The sequence below is a fragment of the Anguilla anguilla genome, chromosome 9 (genome assembly GCF_013347855.1).
Source record: "Anguilla anguilla isolate fAngAng1 chromosome 9, fAngAng1.pri, whole genome shotgun sequence".
Lineage (NCBI taxonomy): Eukaryota > Metazoa > Chordata > Actinopteri > Anguilliformes > Anguillidae > Anguilla > Anguilla anguilla.
The window spans coordinates 39,978,814-39,997,923 of NC_049209.1; the positions used below are offsets into that span (position 1 = coordinate 39,978,814).

General features: G+C 37.5%; 1 protein-coding gene across 3 annotated transcripts in view; it reads left to right on the top strand.

Moving 5' to 3' along the window:
- Positions 1–19,110, top strand: part of LOC118235586 (contactin-5-like) — a 350,615-nt gene that overhangs the window by 288,740 nt on the left and 42,765 nt on the right. For all 3 annotated transcript variants that reach the window (XM_035433068.1, XM_035433066.1, XM_035433067.1), the window contains exons 13-14: positions 11,380–11,507; positions 12,326–12,501. In XM_035433068.1, coding sequence (XP_035288959.1) covers positions 11,380–11,507; positions 12,326–12,501 — 304 coding nt within the window. The remainder of the gene's footprint in view (positions 1–11,379; positions 11,508–12,325; positions 12,502–19,110) is intronic.

The following is a 19,110-nucleotide window of genomic DNA, read 5'->3' on the forward strand; positions in this document are numbered from 1 at the left end:
GTCTTGCAGGTTCTCGCATATCCAGTGCTTTTCAAATTTTTCAAAAGCTTGCGCATGTTGCAGCACTGGCTTTAAATAATTCCACTAAATAAAACACTTTGTATTTGAAAATTCAGTATTTTAAATGCTTTTTTAAATACATATTTGAAAGTAATCTTTAAATGTATTTTCAAATGCATTTTGTAATTTGAATTTCAAATAATTTCTAAATAAGTATTTAAAAGTAATTGTATTTGTGTCTGCCCCACCATATGTGAACACTGACACTGCGATGTAAAGGTGGAACAGACAGGCCTTCCAGTCTGAGCTTCATTTGTTCTTTTGTTCTTTATCATTTGCCATTCAGATTCCCCCTCCCACTCCTGCCTTCTTTTTCAGATGAGCCAAACCTCTTATTTCACATTTGAGAGGCTTTGCAGCCCCTTCATATTGCTGTGATTGAAGCAAAGGAATCTCTATGGATCATTTTCCTTTGGCTATATTATAATTAAAAATCAATTTGTGAACATATGTGTGACCGAGAGGGAGAGAATCAGAGACAGAGAGAAGAAGGAGAGATCATAGAAATGAACTGTTCATGAATGGACTGACATTTTTTCTCATTCGATTTCACACCCAGCTCGTTTCTTAACAATCCACGGCTCTATGGCGACCTATAGCCCGTTTCAGCTCCAGTGCTGTGGTAATGAAAAAAGGAAAAATCTAATAAAAACAGCCCACATTGACCCTCTTTTCCTCTAATTCCCCTGCTCCACTGAGCACTGCTCTTGTTTCTGGGGCGTGAATGATGGCCCCAAGCCATGCGGGGTCTGGGTCTGACAGCACTTATCCAAGCAGAGTAAACAAGTGGACTGAGAGACAAAGCCATATAGATTATCCCAGTTTGACTCACAGATTAAGACAAGCTGCCTCTGGAGCAGGTTCAGCTGCCATGTGGGAAGTCTCTTAAAAAGTGGATGTGAGGATGCTGTCACACACAACTCATCTACAAAAGTCTAGTAATTAGTGATAGGTAATTAATAATTAGATTGGTCGCAAACAAACAAATCCAAAAGATTGCAAAGAAATCTTTTCGAACAAAGAAATCTTGCAAATGAACAAACTGCCTTGAGTCTTCTGCATCATATATTTGATCTTTTGGCAATTCCCCCAAGAGCAGAAACTGTCATCTCTGGCACCCGCACTTCCTTCTTCTCTTTATTGTACAAACCAAATACAATGATTTCATGACTTACCAAGAAGCCGGTAACTAGTTATCGGGGCAGCATTTGTATGAAAGTCGATAGTCTTAAATGAAAAGCCAGTCAAAATAGCTGCAAATGAAGGACATCCTGTGTATTTCCATTATTGACTATATCATTTGGCAATCTTGACCTTGTAAAGTCATTAGTATATTTTTCCCAAGAGGTGAGACTTGAATATCTGGGGCACTCCTCGCTGTTGCATTATTACTCAAACCAAACCAAATATATAATGAGTTTTGTGACTTGTGCTGATGCCAGTAGCTAGTTATCCCAGCATTAGTACTACTTGATAGTAGTACTTGATAATAAAAAAAATGGATAATAATACATACTACTGCTTGATTATATAATATTTTCTGTAATGCTTCTTTAAGGTGGACTCAAATTGAGGTAAACCCTGTTTTGCACTACAACTGTATTTAATGGAATGCTTTTATCCATAATGATTGTTCTGTATTAATACAAGAGTCAGCTATGTCAAGTCATTATTCACACCATACCATCCATATGCATATTTTGTCTTTTCATTTTGGATATTGATGTAACAGTTACAAGTGTTTAAAACATGTAGCTTATATGTCAAATAATATTTTATTTGCATCCTTCATTCAATGAAGTGTCAGCAAAAAAAAGATTATATCACTGAAGTACTTAATTAGTAATTTTGGTAAATTTAAGCAATTAGCTGGTTAACAACGTTGAACTGAGCAGATACCTTACATTTAGGGTACTACTGTGTACAGTACACAGCAAACATACGATGTACTGAACAACATTTTGGTTTTTCTAGAAGTAGGGAATGAATGAACGAATTAACCAAATGAACTAATCTTTTGAAGGAACGGAGCCAAAAGGAGAATAAGTTGCCATCACTATCAGTGATGAGACAAATTGATTCAAGACATTTTAATTCAATACATGATGCCAACATGGCGCCATAGTCAGTGCTTCCCACAGTTTTATCCCAACATTATGCATCTATGGGATTTGGTTTATGGTGAATGTGATTAGAATCAGGTTAAGGGTAGATGTGAACTCTTTCTTGGGGTAAAAATCCTTAAGGATTTCACACAAGCATTGGCTTCTTTTAAGCCATCATGTGCCCAATTAGATCAACGATTGATGGTCCAGTGAACTCATTCAATAGAACTGTAGGGTGGATGTAGCCATTCATAGATGTGCCATAGTTACCATGCAACATGTAGATATTGTCTAATATTTTTGTAATGGACCCACAGGAATTAAATAGGTATCTAAGTTTATCGTCAAACTATGGGTAAGATAGCCTAAAAGCAAATTTCACAGAAAGTTGGTCTGTCCATTTAAATATTGGGTTCTCAACTATTTTAATAAACAGAAACCATGCAAAATTGTTATGTTATGGGCAGTATCTTGAAAAATAAGTTAGAGATAAAATTCCATTAATTTTGTTATTTGGCAGAAAACTGTAAACATGATTTACAATATTTCAAAATGACAAAATATTGTCATTTGAGCAAATGAGTGTTAGGTCTGCCAGCAGCTGTTTCAGCTTATCCTATATCTAAGAATTGAAGTGATTCCCGTTGGTCAATTTGGACAGCAAGATAATGACCAATTCATATCACTGACAAAAGAAGGGGAAAGATATATGCAGGTAAAAGATTCCAGCCTTTCCCAGCCAGAGCTACATTCTCAGTAAAAGGTCAGAGGATTGAAATAATGCTCAGTTACTCTGGAACAATCACAGTGACTTGTCCCAGAGTAAATCCGATTCCTGTCGTGCTTAACAGCACCCCTGTAGCTGTGACTTAATTCACGATAGTGTGGCCTCTCCTGCTCTATTGTTTTTATAAAATGGTTAAAACATGTAGAAACAATAAATTGGTGGCACAGTATTATTTATTTGGTAATATTATTTGTCATACTGTTTACAAATAGGCAATTTTAAAAACGGTTACTGTTTCAAATGTACAATCACTGTAGGATACGGACTCAGCTAATCAGCATCCAGGATCAAAACAACCTGTTTTTTAAGAAGAGCAATGGCACAAGTAAACAGAGGGATTTTAAAAAAATGTACACTCCTCATTTACAATATTGCTGATCCCGGCTTTAAATTCTTAACCTGCATTCCTTCAGTATATATTCAGCTGTATAATTGGATACAATGTAAATGCTATGTAGTAAAGTTGTAAGTCACTATGGATAAGAGCGTCTGCTAAATGCCTATAAATGTAATGTAATAAGTAAAAGCAGCTTTTACAGTACAGTAATTACATGCATTCCAAGTTAGAAGGCAGCTAACTTTCAGTATAACAAGCACGAAACCGTCCAGACCCACGGCACAACTGTACTAACTATATAGCTAGGTAGGTAAGGCATCCTCACCTCTGTAACGTTATTTGTTGTCCTCTGTGTGTCCATACATCTGTATCGGTGGTTGTAGCTGTGTGTCCTTAGCTCCTACTCATGCATGCAGGATAGCATCCGTATGCGCTAACTAGGTTAACTAAAGTAGGCGATCCGTACGTGCTAAATAGGTTAGCCTGACGCCTTTATCTGTCTGCATCTCCCAAAATCACCACTTCGAACGGCACGTCATTTTTAAGCACAGCTTTATCGCCTAATGTTACTTTAGCTAACCCTAACATGTTCGCATTTTGCCAACTCCTACTAAATGAAGCACCACCTGTGCATGCGTCCTACTAAACGTCTGCCTCAGATCATCCGTGAGTGAGTGAGTGACCACAATTTGCCACGCATAGCCCATGGCGGCAGTTCCTGCGCACCGTGGGAAAAACAGGTAACAGTAATGAAGCTAAGGAGGTCCAGCCCACTCTTTATTTTAAGCTGCAATGATGTGTGAGTAATCTGGTATTAGTGATGAAGAGGAGCGCACCATGGTAGCTTGTACAAGTTTCTTCTTGCTTTCAAAAGAAAATCCCAGGCCTCACTTTTAGTTTCTATGCAGTTTTTATGTGTTTTAAGTCAATTTGTCGTCAAAGGCCAAGATATTTATGAGAAAATACTCTCTCTCATAAGCAGATTTATATCTGTGCCAGACTATATTCACACATATTAAAAGCAGCCGAAAGTTCAGGAACATAGTCTGGTAACACTACAGTAAGGTGTTGGCATTACTGAAAAGCTAACTACTAGCTACTGAAAAGTTATTTTGTACAAATTTGCTAATGTATTTGTACATCATTATTTCACGTTAGCAGCTACATTAGTTAATGGCAATTCATATTTGGATTAAAAAAACAGTTCATGTATTTGGTTAACTAATTATACATCGATCTTATGTTTGAATAATCATGTAACTAATACATTAGTTAATGTATTTGTTAACAACTAACTAAATTCCATGCTTTTAAATGTATTTTTACATTATTAATTCATGTTCACAACTATATTAGTTAATGCCAATTCACGGGACATTATTGTAAAAAGTTACCCATAGACTTTGCTTCTGTGTCACAATGGCAAGCATTTCTTTTAGTTTAAGGAGACTTTGTGCCCACAGATGTATCTTTCACAACAAAATAATTTAAAATCACAAAGTTAAAAAGACATCATGTTTTCCAATTCATTTAGCAGATGTAGAGGAATGGAACTTAAGTATTGGCACTTGGTTCATGCAGTGCATTTAAGGTTTAAGATCAATGTCCCATTTAAGAACCAGATTATGTAAAAGCATTGGACTAAAAGGCCACAGGGGAGCCATCATGCCCAGTTGTTTGTAAATACTGGGTCAGCCAGCCGGGCTGTAGAGCCTATTCAGCCAGTTCAGAAGAGCTACAAGGCAACGCTGAGTCTCTCTCAGGTGGATTCGCTGAAACAGTTGCTCATAACCTGGCTTTCCAACCAGATGACAACACTTGGAAACTTGAAGGTCTTTGGCTTAAAAGTTTTTGACTAGAAACTGTCTACTGTATTATAGAACACTAACTCATGCAATAATTATCAGTTATCCTGACATTTGAATGAAGTTAAATGAGAGTATTTATTAAAATAATGCAATAAATACATCACTGAAAAGCACCAAACAATCCACAGACACATCCGGCCACCATCTTGAGTATCGGAGAGTATGAAATATGACATATGTAATATGAAACATATGTATTGCATGTGTTTCACTCCACAGTTTGCACTGAAAAAATGGCTTTGCTTTGCCAGGGTTACCGTCATTCTTCATTGCTGTGTTGTTCAAAAGTGGTCTTCAAGAATTCTGGGACCTGAAAATAATGGACTAACAACCGCTTAGACCATGTCAATTCATAAGATGATAATTAGTAATGCCACAACTAGCGCTGCCCACCCACAGAAGAAGTAAAATTATTCATCCAAATAGCAGTTTTATTTTCACTTGTTTAGTGTTGCAGTACAAAGGTAAAGAAAATACATAATCAAACTGAATGAAGCATTTCAGTTTGAATATTGGCACAATATTTGGAATCACAAAAAGATAATATATAGAATTAACTTTTTTTAGCATTATGGCGGTGTTATACTGTAATGTTAAAGAAAAATAAATACTGCATGTGAATTACGATATTGATGTACATAATGCAAACAATGAATTGTTAATGCAATCTGAAAGAATGCATTTTCAGTGGTGTTTTGGCATGATATTTGGCACACAATAAGTAAATACAATAGCTAAATGTATGCTTACATTTAATTTAATCAGTCAGCAGGAACTATATTTTTGCAGGTTTATGCTTCCATAATTTGATGCAGTTATTATGACAGTGTAATGATGTGTAATATAGCACTGGAAACTTTGTTAGCAACCAGACTCTCCCGTAGTAAAGAAGTAGAGGACTGAATGAACAAAGGCCATCTATTGTGCTTAAAGAATCTGTGGTTCCCATTTAATTGCTGGTTCTGTAAGGATACAAAGCATGTCACTGCCCTTCAGCACATTAAGTTATTCTGAAATGTTCTTAAAGCATAACTCCATCGCCGAAAGGGTTGGTTCCAGTCCTCTCAACCATTCGCTGGCGATTCCAAAATCCCCAGCTGCTGGCTGTAATTGATCTTGGAATGTGCCTGTGAAGCGGACGTTCCGGAATTAAGCACAGGCCCTTTTTTCTGCTGACAGGGTAAAGGAGCTGCCTGCTTGGCCATTTATTTAAAAGGAGAACCACTGGGATCCTCTGTTCTCAAAGCGTCAAGGCTAAACGGCTATGTCAAAACCTGGAGTAAAATACTGGAGCGGAAGGAAGCAGCTGACTCAGAGTTGTATGTTTGAGGGGACATGCTATTGATCTCTAACTACAAGAAATGTCAAACAGGCATTGCTAAGAGGAGCTTAAGCCAATGTGATAATCCTCACGTTGCTATTCCGTTATGGCCAAACCTTCACAGAAATACCTAATACCTACATGGTGCTGCATAAGGTCACTTTACTGTAGGAATTTATTTTCTCCTTCTGTTGGAATTTTTTATCAGTTTTGTCCATACTACTATATTTAATGTTATATGTAGGCAATATATTTAATGTGTTTACCTTGTAGGCTATGCCTACAACAAACGTAAAGATAATACATAATCAAATTGAATGAAACATTTTTGAGTACTGGCACAACATCTGGAATCACAAATAGAAAATGAAATTCATATATTGTATTAACATCCTGGTTCCAAGTCAGCATATGTTTAACTTGTATTACTTACTCATAAACATTGCTATGAAACAGCAAGTCTATCCCCACTCAGCATGGCTGTCACATCTACATATATAATTTAAATAGAACATACATATAGAAAGGTATAGAAGAGGTAAAACCTGGATTCCACCTCACATGATTAGTAACTGGCCAAAAAATGAGGAAAATCAAGGTTGATTGAAAAAGGTGTCTTTCCTCTTTCGTATTGACCTGACTATATAGACAAAATAAGTGTATCGAGAACATGACAAAACCACAACTGATTCAATCCCACATACAGACCTTCCTAACTGGTTGCTGGGCTCAACATCCATGCACAGTATGCTTTTTTTGTCCCATAAATATTGCCAATATTAACTATTTATGCAGTTTTTTGTTACCTGTATTATAACCGTTTGAAATAAAGTATACATGCGAAACAATTTTTTTTGCGCAAATATTATTATGTAGAAAACAACTGGACAATACATGTTCAAGCAGATTTTTTAATTTCCACCGATACAATACATTAGACTGCTCAATTAGTGTGAACTAATACATTTAGGAATTTGTAATGACTATTACTTGTTTCACTAAAATGCTAATTATTTTGCATTTTTGTTTTATGGCAACATTATGTTTATTAATTATTATTTATAATACATTTATTATTACAAAAGAGAGATTGTTGCAAAATATTTTATTAATAATCAAACTCCCCATAATTACTCATACACTGGACGATGGCCTGCACCATACACCTTAGACGTGGTCTGGGTTTTGGGCAGGTGGTCAGACTAGACTGACCCAAAAATTCCAATGAGCTACCATATTTGCACTGCGCTGTGCAACATTGACTGACACACCCCCAGCAGTGGCTCCTCTCTCTGTTCGGCATACAGCCAGCCACAAAATGACCAAACCGCGCAGGTGAGTCAAAATATATAGCAAAAATACCATTTTGCCAGTGCAACATCAGGCAACACGCCAGGCGCCAGCCGGAAAATAGAGCCCTTGATCTCATAGATTTCACAGTACAGTAAATCCAAGTACAGAGTCTTGTTTCCAGCACCTCCACGATATCTAATTATTTTACTAAACAGTAGGGTGAAAGGTAGTAAGAAAGGTAGATAGAGAGAGATGGGGAGTGAGGGAAATTGATAGAGAATAAGGTAACAGACTAAAATTAAATTGCCACATCTTTTTGTAAAAGCAAATACCAATCCTGTTTCACACAACATGCTACATTATACTTGTTTGAAATAGTAGAGATGGCACAAAGGAGAGAGAAAGAGGATGGGTGGTAGGAGATTTGTAAAGGTACTGTATGTTCCTTATACAGCTCCTCAATATGACTCGAAAGACTGACCAAATAGTTACAATTAGACCTGTCCACTGCCTATTTTTAAAGGTCTCATTGAAATATAAGAATGCATTCCTTACATAGGAGACACACACACACATAAACAAACACACATACACAAAAGCAAATATACATGCATATGTAATATTTAATGCACATACAGACCCACAAACACACACACACACACACACACACAGTATGCACACACACATACAAGCACACACACACTTGCAATATTACAGTAATGAGGCAATCAATTAAGGGGGTGGAAGGACAAGCTTTTAATTTAGTCATTGCCAGTGGAGATTATGGTTGATTGTACACTTTCAAAAAATGCAATAATTAAAAAGGAAAAAATTCACTCTGGCTTCTGGTACAGTTAATCTGTTTCAAGAATTATAGCAACAGCAACTTCAGTAAGGAGTAGATTACATTGACTCAGTTTGTTACTTATAATTACACAAACTGTCAGCATGTCTGGTGTGAGTTATGTTTTCTGAACTCCAGGGGGAAAGCAGTGTCTGGTGTGCTGATGTTTTCCAATAGGAAATAAAATAGAAGACCAGTGTAATAGATAGCTGTAATCTCCCAAATGCTATTTCAGTCTTTCCAATGCAGTCTTAAATTCAGAAAATATGTTGCTAAGCCGGCATTTGCAATGGAAATGCAGCCTTTTATTGAGACTCAAAATCTCCAGATGAGCATTCGGTTATGGCTGCAATGAATATCAGAATATATATTCATGCTATTAGGCATAAATGAAATTTTTCCACAACACCAACTGTTGCTTAGTTAGGCTGATCTTCCCTTAGCTGAGCGGTGGTAGTTATTACACTCATGAATTTCTACCCCCACTGCCCCGAGTGACTTCAACATTGGTAGTATTTTATTTTAATTCTTTTTTTTTTTTTTTGGTCTTGCAGTTTAAGAAAAAGAGGAAAGGCTGTGTTGTTGAGAGACTGCTCGATAAGGAGGATAGTAAGGAAGGAATAGAAACCAAGAGCCTTACAGCCTTTTATCTGACATTGACAGCTGTGCTGCCTTAATGAAGGCCTGTAATTAACATGGTTTGCTGCTAATATTCTGGGGCTTTGTTTCATCAAAGGAAAGTATTAATTCCATTAGCATAGGGCTGTAAAGCTGCTTCCACTGAAACTTATATCACTGTGACCTTAAAGACAAACCAGTGTGATTCTCCCGCACTTTATGAAATGCTTTTTATTTGATAAAATAAATACCGTATATAACTTTGCTTCATTTATTATCCATGAAGCATTTCACCTGCTTTGAGAAAATGCTCCACATTTTTCCTTTGAATTATCTTTGGTTAGGTTGTTTGATTTGCATAATGTGTATACCCACTGGTCCTTTGCCTTGTGTCTTTCCTGTTTCTGTGACGTTGGTGGATCTGTTACTTTCTTTAATTGGATGAATCTCTCTCAGCCGAGGTTTCCTCTTAAACTCTCCACAAGATTTTTCTTTCTACCAGTCTTATATGCTCCTGTATGTGCAAGCTTCTATTCTTTGCTGTGGGATGGGGAGTCTTAGCTGGGGGAAATGCATAAACTAAACAACATAATTCTTTCTGTCTAATTTAGGCTGAGAATTACACTTTGTTGTTACTTTGAATTATTATTTATTTATCTATTTATTTATTTTTTCTGAAGCTGAATGCCATGCAAGGATTATGGTTTTGTATTCCATGTAAATATTTGCTTCTTTCTCCACCAGTTTAAAGTAAGCCATTTTACTGGGTACATAAATTAAAGGATGAAAACAGACTATTAAATTAGAAGTTTCAGAGAAGATGTAGAATCCAATCCAAATGATATGTTTTTTAGTACAAGATTCCGTCTTCCATTTTAATACATGATTATGACCTCAATTTTATTTCTAATTGTCTCATGTGGAATTTTTCACTTTATTAAAGTTACAATCTCGAAGATTTCCGTTTCGTTCTCTTTGGCAGTACCAATGGCGAGAAACGGTAATTGCAGGTGCGGTTTTGGACCTCACTTCCCATAGATCCAACCGGATCCAACCAGTGACGCCTGTGTGACGTCAGTCAGTTGGCACCTGGGCCACGCCAACTATTACACTTATCATTTACTGAATAAAAAATGGTTGTTATACAAGTAACGTTATGTACATACTCAATCATTGTCTAACATTAGGCTAACTTAAGCTGTCTTTACACTGCCGAGCCGGGTTAAAATGCTGTAGCAGACCTGGGGTAGAATTAGTGATAATCAATTTCCACAAACGTTCTTTATCCACCTTTTCCTCGGTATGAACATCTTTACACTGCAGAGAAGAATTTGCAGGATTCGCTGTGGCTCGTACAATTATGTATCTTCTGCACAATAAACAGTCTTTTTCGTGAATTATTGTTGTGTGATGTTTTTGAAACAACTGCCTTGTTGTTTCTGGTTTTTCTAGCTAAACTGTTCAAGAATAAAGCTGAGCTGGGTGTTAAATTAGCAATCAGAATAAGAAGAATAAAACAAAAACAAAGGAGATTTCGTCAAAAAAGGGCATCAAGGCTGAAGGAACATATGGACCAACCACTGACGGGTGATGGAAAACGCGTCACTAACTGTGCGCCGCTTGTGATTTTTTCCCGGGAATGTCACCACAGACACCCAGTTCTTTAATCATAAATTATTATTATAATAATAATCGGCTCAATCACCATTGTGTTACCTAATTCAGCGATAGACAGTGACTTAACAGACATTTATTTTAATGAAAATCTTCGAGATTATTACTTAAAAAAAAAAAAGGTGTGGGTGGGTGGGGGGGGGGGGGTCTTCCCTTCATAATAAGGTTGTGCAAGCTGTACGACTTTGATGGGGCACATTTGAAATGTATTCAAAGGATCCCAGAGGTACAGCCAGAGTACATTTTCCTGGAGATTAAATTAGACAGAACGTGAGAGAAACTCCTTTCTTTTTTTTTTTTTTTCTCTGTATTTTGACACATTTCTCTCTCAGTTGCTAAACAAACTAATCTAAAAGGCATGCCTTGGCTGGAAATTAATTCAATTATCAAGCCTTATTTTTTCCTGTTCCAGAGAACATTTATTATTTACAGTTGTATTGATTGTTTTTGTTCGCTTCCTCCTCCTCCTCAGGATCATGGTACTGCGGAACAACACCCTCAGGATTGTGAACTCCAGTCGAGCAGACGAGGGAACCTACATGTGCCGTGCTGAGAACCCATTCGGCACTGCCGAAAGGGCCATCGTGCTGTCAGTCAAAGGTGGGTAGGGAGAGCTTTTAGCAACACTTTACTGTATGTCACACATATCTACATGACACTGTCAGAACTCTCATATAACACCTGTCATAGCCAGGCATGACAGTGTATTACAGCTCACAACAAATGTCATAACACTGTCAGGAGGAAATTTTATAATGCTGGTTTAAAAATAACTGTTACAAAATTATTGTGGCATACATGACAGTGTTATGGCATCTGTAACAAACTGTAATTCGCTAGACTGGATACAGTATGTGTTATGATATGTTTATGACAATCTAGACTTCATGTTGGCTTTATGGCATATAGATCAAGTAAAATGTTATCGACTATGCTATCTCATAGTTAGCTCAAAAAGAGCTAACTATGAGATAGAAGTAAGAGCATAACCAGGATTTGTAGCCTACAATCTGAACAGGGTATGTCTTGTTATCTTCGGATTACTAGCTAGAAAATCTAATATTATGTAGCCATTAATGAAGAAAAAGTGAATCATAACTTTCTTCTGGGGGGCTTTCTTCTGCCATAGGCATGACGGCAGAACCGGCCCTGTGTATGGCATGGATGTGTGACAGCCAAAATGTCAAATTGCTACTAACCTGCAGGAATTTTGCTGGTGTCTAAAGGATTAAAGTATTTCAAATAATTAAATAATAATTGACCCACACAATGTGCTGTTGGCCTCATTGGTAAAGTAAAAAATAAAAAAATAAATTAAAATAGCAATAACAATCCAAACATAAAAATAAAAATAAGAGAAGTAGTGACATCCTTGTGCAGGTCTCTCGCAGTTTTTGATGTGATGTTTGTTGTTGCAGACCCCTTACGGGTGGATTTGTCCCCAACGCGTGTCGAGGTGTCAGTGGGTGAGAGTGTGGTCCTCAGCTGCAAGGCGTCCCACGATCCCTCACTCGATGTGTCCTTCCTCTGGCTTCGCAACCGCCATCCACTCAACTTCCAACAAGAAGGGGGCCACTTTGAGTACATCAGAACAGTAAGTGTTCAACACTGAACCTTACAGTAGGGTACTCATTGAAATTTTGAATGTATGACAGTTAAACTTTTTTCATAACTTATTTTGTATATATATCTTGAAATATGAACTTCTATTTGACTTTTTTGTGGGGGGTGAGGGGTTGGAGGCACAACTGGATGGAGGCACCAAGTTTCTACACAGGGCAATATGTTTCATTTTGGCTTAAACACTGAGGTTGGTGTCTGAGACTTCTGGTTGGTTCCAAATATGGCATATGAATATTTTTTATTCAAAATATGAAATGAATTAATAAAATACATCCGTAAAAAATAAAAACTTAAAATGTAAATTTCCGTTTTAACTTTTGTTTTTTGTGGGGCAAGAAAAGTGTTGGTGGCACTGAGCCTATAGACAGCAACCAGTTTGAACACTGAACCAAAATCTAAACAGTGTTATTTTGGATTAAACCTTTCAAAAACCTTTTAAATCTTCAAATGTTAACTTCCTGTTGACATTTCTTTTTTCAAGGAAAAATAAAACCCACAAATAATCTTCGGTATAGCTGTATAGTAGTTTGTTCCTAGTACAGCACGTCCCTTTAGACCCTGTCCCTGCGCTTGAATCTCTCATAGACCCCCTCAGGTGTCTTTCAACCAAATTCACTTTTTTCTGCAAATGCAATTCAGATCAGAAGAAATCAACGCAGGGATGCAATCCAGTGAAACAAGTAAGCGTGAGAGCAAGTGCGAGCCCTTCAGAAGTTCATTAATGTGACTTTGATTGCCTATTTCCAGTGGAGAATGAATCGCAGCCTGGCTCTTCCTCTGGTTTTCAGTGCAGGAAATGGAAGGGGAAGTTACATTGAGAGCAAGTTTTTGCTTTTCGCTGAACGCAGCAATAATTTGCAAATGTGACACATTGCGACAGAAAGCATCCTCGCTGAACTTAAATGCAAAAGTCAATTTTAAAGGTTTCAACCCCCAGACGTCACAATAATGAAATACCAACTGACGATAACAGAATCAAAAGTGGAGAATAGAATTATGCACGGCATTGAAGCTAAACTGCAACTCATTCTGGATTATTTCAGAGGATCTGTTTCTCCTTTGCTGCTGTACAATCGTATGCAGCCTGCTTCAGACATAGATACAGACAAGCAGCCAAAGTTGCAGAAGGCGGGTGGCCCACTATTATTTTAGCTGAACGTTATCTTAAACTTGCACTTTTTCTATTGCATTTGAAACGTGCAACAATTACAATTCAGTATTTCCTGTGGGTTTTTTATTTTAATGAAAATCTTCGAGATTATTACTTAAAAATTTTTTTAAAAAAAAGGTGTAAAAACATCCAGCCAGTTCCGGAATACATCACAATTAATACAGTATTTTTATCGTACTGTATCTTGACATGTTGTCGTATCCTGGAAAGCTATGCTCAGCACTTGCCCAAAAAAAAAAATGTCCGAAAGGCTTATTGGACTATTGGATGTGCAGTAAGAGTAGTAAATACGCTCTCTAGTAAATTAGAGAATATTAAGGATTGGGCTTGCTTCTGCTACACAAACTTAAAATCGCTGTATAGATATGATATTTATATTCAAAGGGTATTATATTTACTAGTTATATATGTCTAGGTTATTTTATGTCTAGGCTGTAATGAATTTTATAATTGAATTCCATAAATTAAAAAAAAAACATTAATTCAGATGTTATTTGACAATGATGATTTGAGAAGGTAGACAGGATATTATCCTGTCATAATTGTTATTTTGTATTGTAGAGTCTTTCTCTCTATTGGCTTACAAGGACTAGCATGTTCAAGTAAGTGTATATGTGTGAGAGCATGCACGCACAATTTTGGCTTGGGAGAAATCGAGATGAGTAAGTCTGTGTTGGTGAAGATAGTCACGGGCATCTGCACATTGGGCAATCTTGCTTTTTTAATCGACTAGCCCACTTTGATTTTTATGAGAAGATGTCCTCAGGCTAACAGTACACATTTAGCATGATTTTCCACATGGTCTGGAGGCAGGGAATGTGTACACTATGCTATCCAGAATCCAACCCAGTGCAAATAAATTGTGGTGTCCCAACGATTGGTTTTCACACTCTAGCCGCGTTCCCACCGCAGGAACTTTACCCCGGAACTAGGAACCTTTTGAGGAACTCAGTGCGTTTCCACCGCAGGAACTAGGGTCTAAATTTAGTTCCGGGGGCTTTATTTTACCCCCAAAAAGGTTCCTGCTCAGGGGGTAGTACTTTCCAAAAGTACAGGAACCTTTGGGGTGGGGCGCAAGCACTGACAATTTCTGATTAATCGACTACTTGCAGTGTTATTTTTTTTACTTTCAGCCGCCATGTTTAAAAATCTCCAGCCGCAAACCGATTTATTTTCATAATAACTTAAAATCAAACTTGTATGTTATGCGGCGCAGTAGCCTAGTTTTGGTTATAGCCTGCCAACGTCTTGGAATTATAATGTGTGCTCTTCTGTTCTTTTCTTGCTTTAGTATTCGTTTTATAAAATGCTAAGCATTCGTGCTGGGACAGCATATTACGTACCAAAACATTCAAACGGATTAATTTGGTTGCTGAATATTTTCTTCCGGATTTTCTTTGTTAGCCCGTTGTAATTGACTCAAAATGTTTGATACAGTTATGTGAGGTATGCGGTAGTTCTGCGTAATTCACATTGGTGATAGCCTACAGTAAAAGCAAATTGGAAATCACCTTCCGCACTTTTTGTCAGGGTAAAATAACAGGTTAATTCTAGTAATCGTCCCTTTAGCTTTTTCAGACTGCCGTAATTTTACTCTGCCATTCTTCCATTCTGCCATTCCATAATTAGACTATGGACTAATTTATGGTGCATGGTTCGCATCTGGAGGGCACACTTCGCTGCTCGGCTAGCAGTAACTTCGAAGGAAAGCAAACGGTGGCTGTACCACTGCTAATTTAAATTTTCGTTTTCGTTCTATTCTTGTCATTTTGCGATTAGCCTATATGGAATTGACGATGAGAAAGTAATCAAACAGCAAATTGTTTACAACGTGTGCATGTTTTCTGCTGTTGTTGCCAGTTATATTGGAAATGTGAATGCATTCTGTCGCCTTGGATGTCAAGACATGAAAGTGAATGTTCGCATAAAAACATAATGAATGTGTTTGAGAGGATATATTACAGTTACAATCTGACTATTGGCCTGTTGTATCCTATTTGTTGCATAACAACGGTCCAAGTTCAACTACCAACAACAGTTTTGCTTGACAACGGTAAAATATGCCCAAACGGCTGCAGAAGAATATTTCAATTCCAGGTGATTAAATCGATAAAAATCAATAAATACAAAAGTAACCATATACAGTCATTGTTGGTAGCCCATTGTATATAAGTGGAATAAACCCCTCCGGACTGTCCCGGTTATTAGAAAATAATGTAGGCTAGTTCGGTGGTAGTATGGGGTTACAGAAGAAATCATAGGACAGATGGACCGACGACAACGTCGCTTTTTCATACGTCAGTGGGCTAATTTGCCTAATCTTTGCGGGACTTTAGACCGCGGTGGAAACGCAGACAACCATGGGCTGAAGGAACCTTTTAGTTCCTTGAAAAGTAGTTCCTGGGACTAAAAGTTTGGGGTACTTTTGGTGGAAACGCGGCTTCTGTGTACCATCACTCAGTGGGTTTACATTAGGGATGTGACGGTACGAAAATTTCACGGTATGATAATCGTACTACTCAATATCACGATTTTCGGTATATCACAGTATCAGGTATCACACAAAGTTTACAACTCGATCTGTTTATTTATGGATCTGCAGATTTTTAAAACCATTTTAATTGAAAAATAAAACAAAAATTCAAATGAATAGTTCACTCCTTGTAATTGTATATTTAAAATAATAAAAATAATTTTTCCTGAATCCAAAGTGAGCCCACACGGATGAACCAGTTCACTTTTTGGGGGATATAATTCTTCATTACGGTCGGTATCAGAATCAGCATCAGACATCGCAAGTGTTGTAAGGGACTGCAAACGGAGATGCCGTGTAGCTGTATAACAGCTAGCTAGCCAGCGTTGCCGGGTGGGAAATATTAAACTATCGTACCGGAGGCTTAAAATTATCGGATTTTAAAGAGAATTATCGTACACAGCCAAAAAAGAGAAATCATACATGTAAATATGTAATTTCACAAAGATAGCATATTTATTGTAAGCAACAACCTTGTTTGACGTGCCTACTCACATACTTCAGCCCATGAGTGCAATACCAACAGCCACAAAGGGAAGAAAAACATTTGCGCACTACTGCGTGGAAGCAGGCAACTTCCTGGACCCTACTCAAATAAATGAGACTCACACTAAAAAGCCTGGTCTACGGATAATGTCAAATAGCCTACAATTAAATTGCAATCGCTCAAACATGTAATTGTTATAATTGAGAGCTGTAATGTTACAATTCATCAGCATGGAAACAACAGTTATAAGTCATCAGTGTAAAATTATTACGTTATGCTGTGTCAATGTATTTAATATGCTATATCAATATTTGTTTGTTCTTGTGAAAGCATGTCTCTTTTCAAAATGTCCAAAAAGTCACTCACTGCATAACTGGCCTTACCTAGTCTGTGAGTTCAACTTCAACCTCAGTTTTTCCGACGACTTTCTCTTTGTCTCTCCCCTGCCTTCACCTGACTCCTCGGCACTCATTAGCTAGTTTTTTTAACCCGTTTTTTACATGAATGAAAAAAAAAAACGTTGCTGGTAATTTGTAGGTAGCAAGCTGCCTTACATTTTACATCAGAAAGAACAAGCGGGAGAACAGCAGCCGTGCAGCTACTCGCTCCCGTGGGGGCACGTACGTCATGCATCAAACATAATGGCCCTGTTCACACCTGTAGTTTGTATCTGAATATATCCAGATTGTGTCCAGATTCAGTCGAGACGGTTGTCAGTTCACACCTGGCATTAGAATGCATCTCCATGTGTGTCTCGAGTGACCACTTGTGATCGGATCTCACTTCCCCGCTCAATATGCAAATAAACACGTACATCATTTCCATTTGCAAAGATCAAATGCGTTGTTTTTAACCGGTGGGAGGTTAAAAACAACCGGTATATATATGTTTTTAACCGGTATATTTTTATACAGTCTATGGCAGCAATGCACTACCTGTGCCTAGTCTGCCGGAAATTAAAATAAGAAGTTTGTAAAGACCTTAGCCCGTGGACAAAATCAAAACAAAAACAGACTGAGTCTATTCCTTGGCGTGTTCCAGGCAAACCAAATTGCCCAAGATGTTTGACACACTCGTAATATGTCTCTATGCACTTTTCAAAATTTTCAAACATCGTGGAAAAAGCCAGCTTACGCGATTTGAGAACCAACCAAAATTATACAGTTCTATCTGCTTGTATTTTGCTCCAGAAAACGATGTCAGTTAGGTTTATCAGTAAACATATGGCTTAGCTATGCCCAGAAGTCCTCAATAATAATAGTATTTTCCAAGAAATTCAGAGTCAGACTAACATACCTAGATAATGCGGTTGAGGGTCGATTTACTACAGCATGTATACTCTTCAGTAGGCCAAAAATTGGCCTAGGTGCTCTGCGCATGTTCCGTAATTTACATCCGCAACTATACGCAACTATACGCTCATGGTGGCCAAGTGGAATCAATAACGTCTCAGAAAATATATAACTTTAAAAGATTTAATTCAATCTTCTTCTGGGACTTTTGCCATTTATTTAGGGTGTGACAGAAAATGTTGGTGCCGCTGACTATAATCAAATGTTTTTCACATTTACCGCTTGATTGAGCAAGTACCATTCAAAGTACATTTTTATGTATTAGTGCTGTCCGATTGTGCTAGCTACTTCACATTAACCTTGTACGGTGATCAATGAAGGCTAACAGCACAGTACCACTTAATTATTGTCACTTCTATCACCACAGTAATAAACCAAAAAATCGGTCAATAAATCGATTCTTTCAGAGTCATGTATATTGGAACAACGACAATAATCCAATTAAATCTCATCTTTGGCCAAATCGAGCTATTAATACAGATCAATTTCAACTGTGCATGTAAACGCACTGACTGTGTATGCTGGTTTTAGGTTCTCAAGGGAGCATTTACCTTACAGTAAACTGGATAAAATGAAAGTGTTAGATAATCTGTATGATTGAGAATCCCTGGGATGTGTTATCACTTGCAATTAATTATTTATGTTGTATTTGCAGTAAACATCCACCCACCCAAATTGTGTACACTGTTTCATACAAGTTTTTTTTGGGGGGGGGGGGTGGGGGGGGGGCATGGTGTGCTGTCTTCAAGTAATAAAGCAATAAAACATTGAAAGGAGAAATTCTCCAGGACATGTAGGTTTCTATGCAAGGAGGGGGAGAAAAACAGACCCCAAAGCATGACTAACTGCCACTAGGATGTTCGTATCATGTGGAGGAGCGAAGAGTGGGAAGAGGGGCCAGATAGAAAACAGATACATTCCTGAAGATGACACAGATTATATTGTCTGTTTCTCAAAGGCGATAATCTAAAAACTAAATATCCAACGCTAGTGAGAAAAAGTTTATTGAGTTTATGACTGAGTGTGCTGGTGGTAGC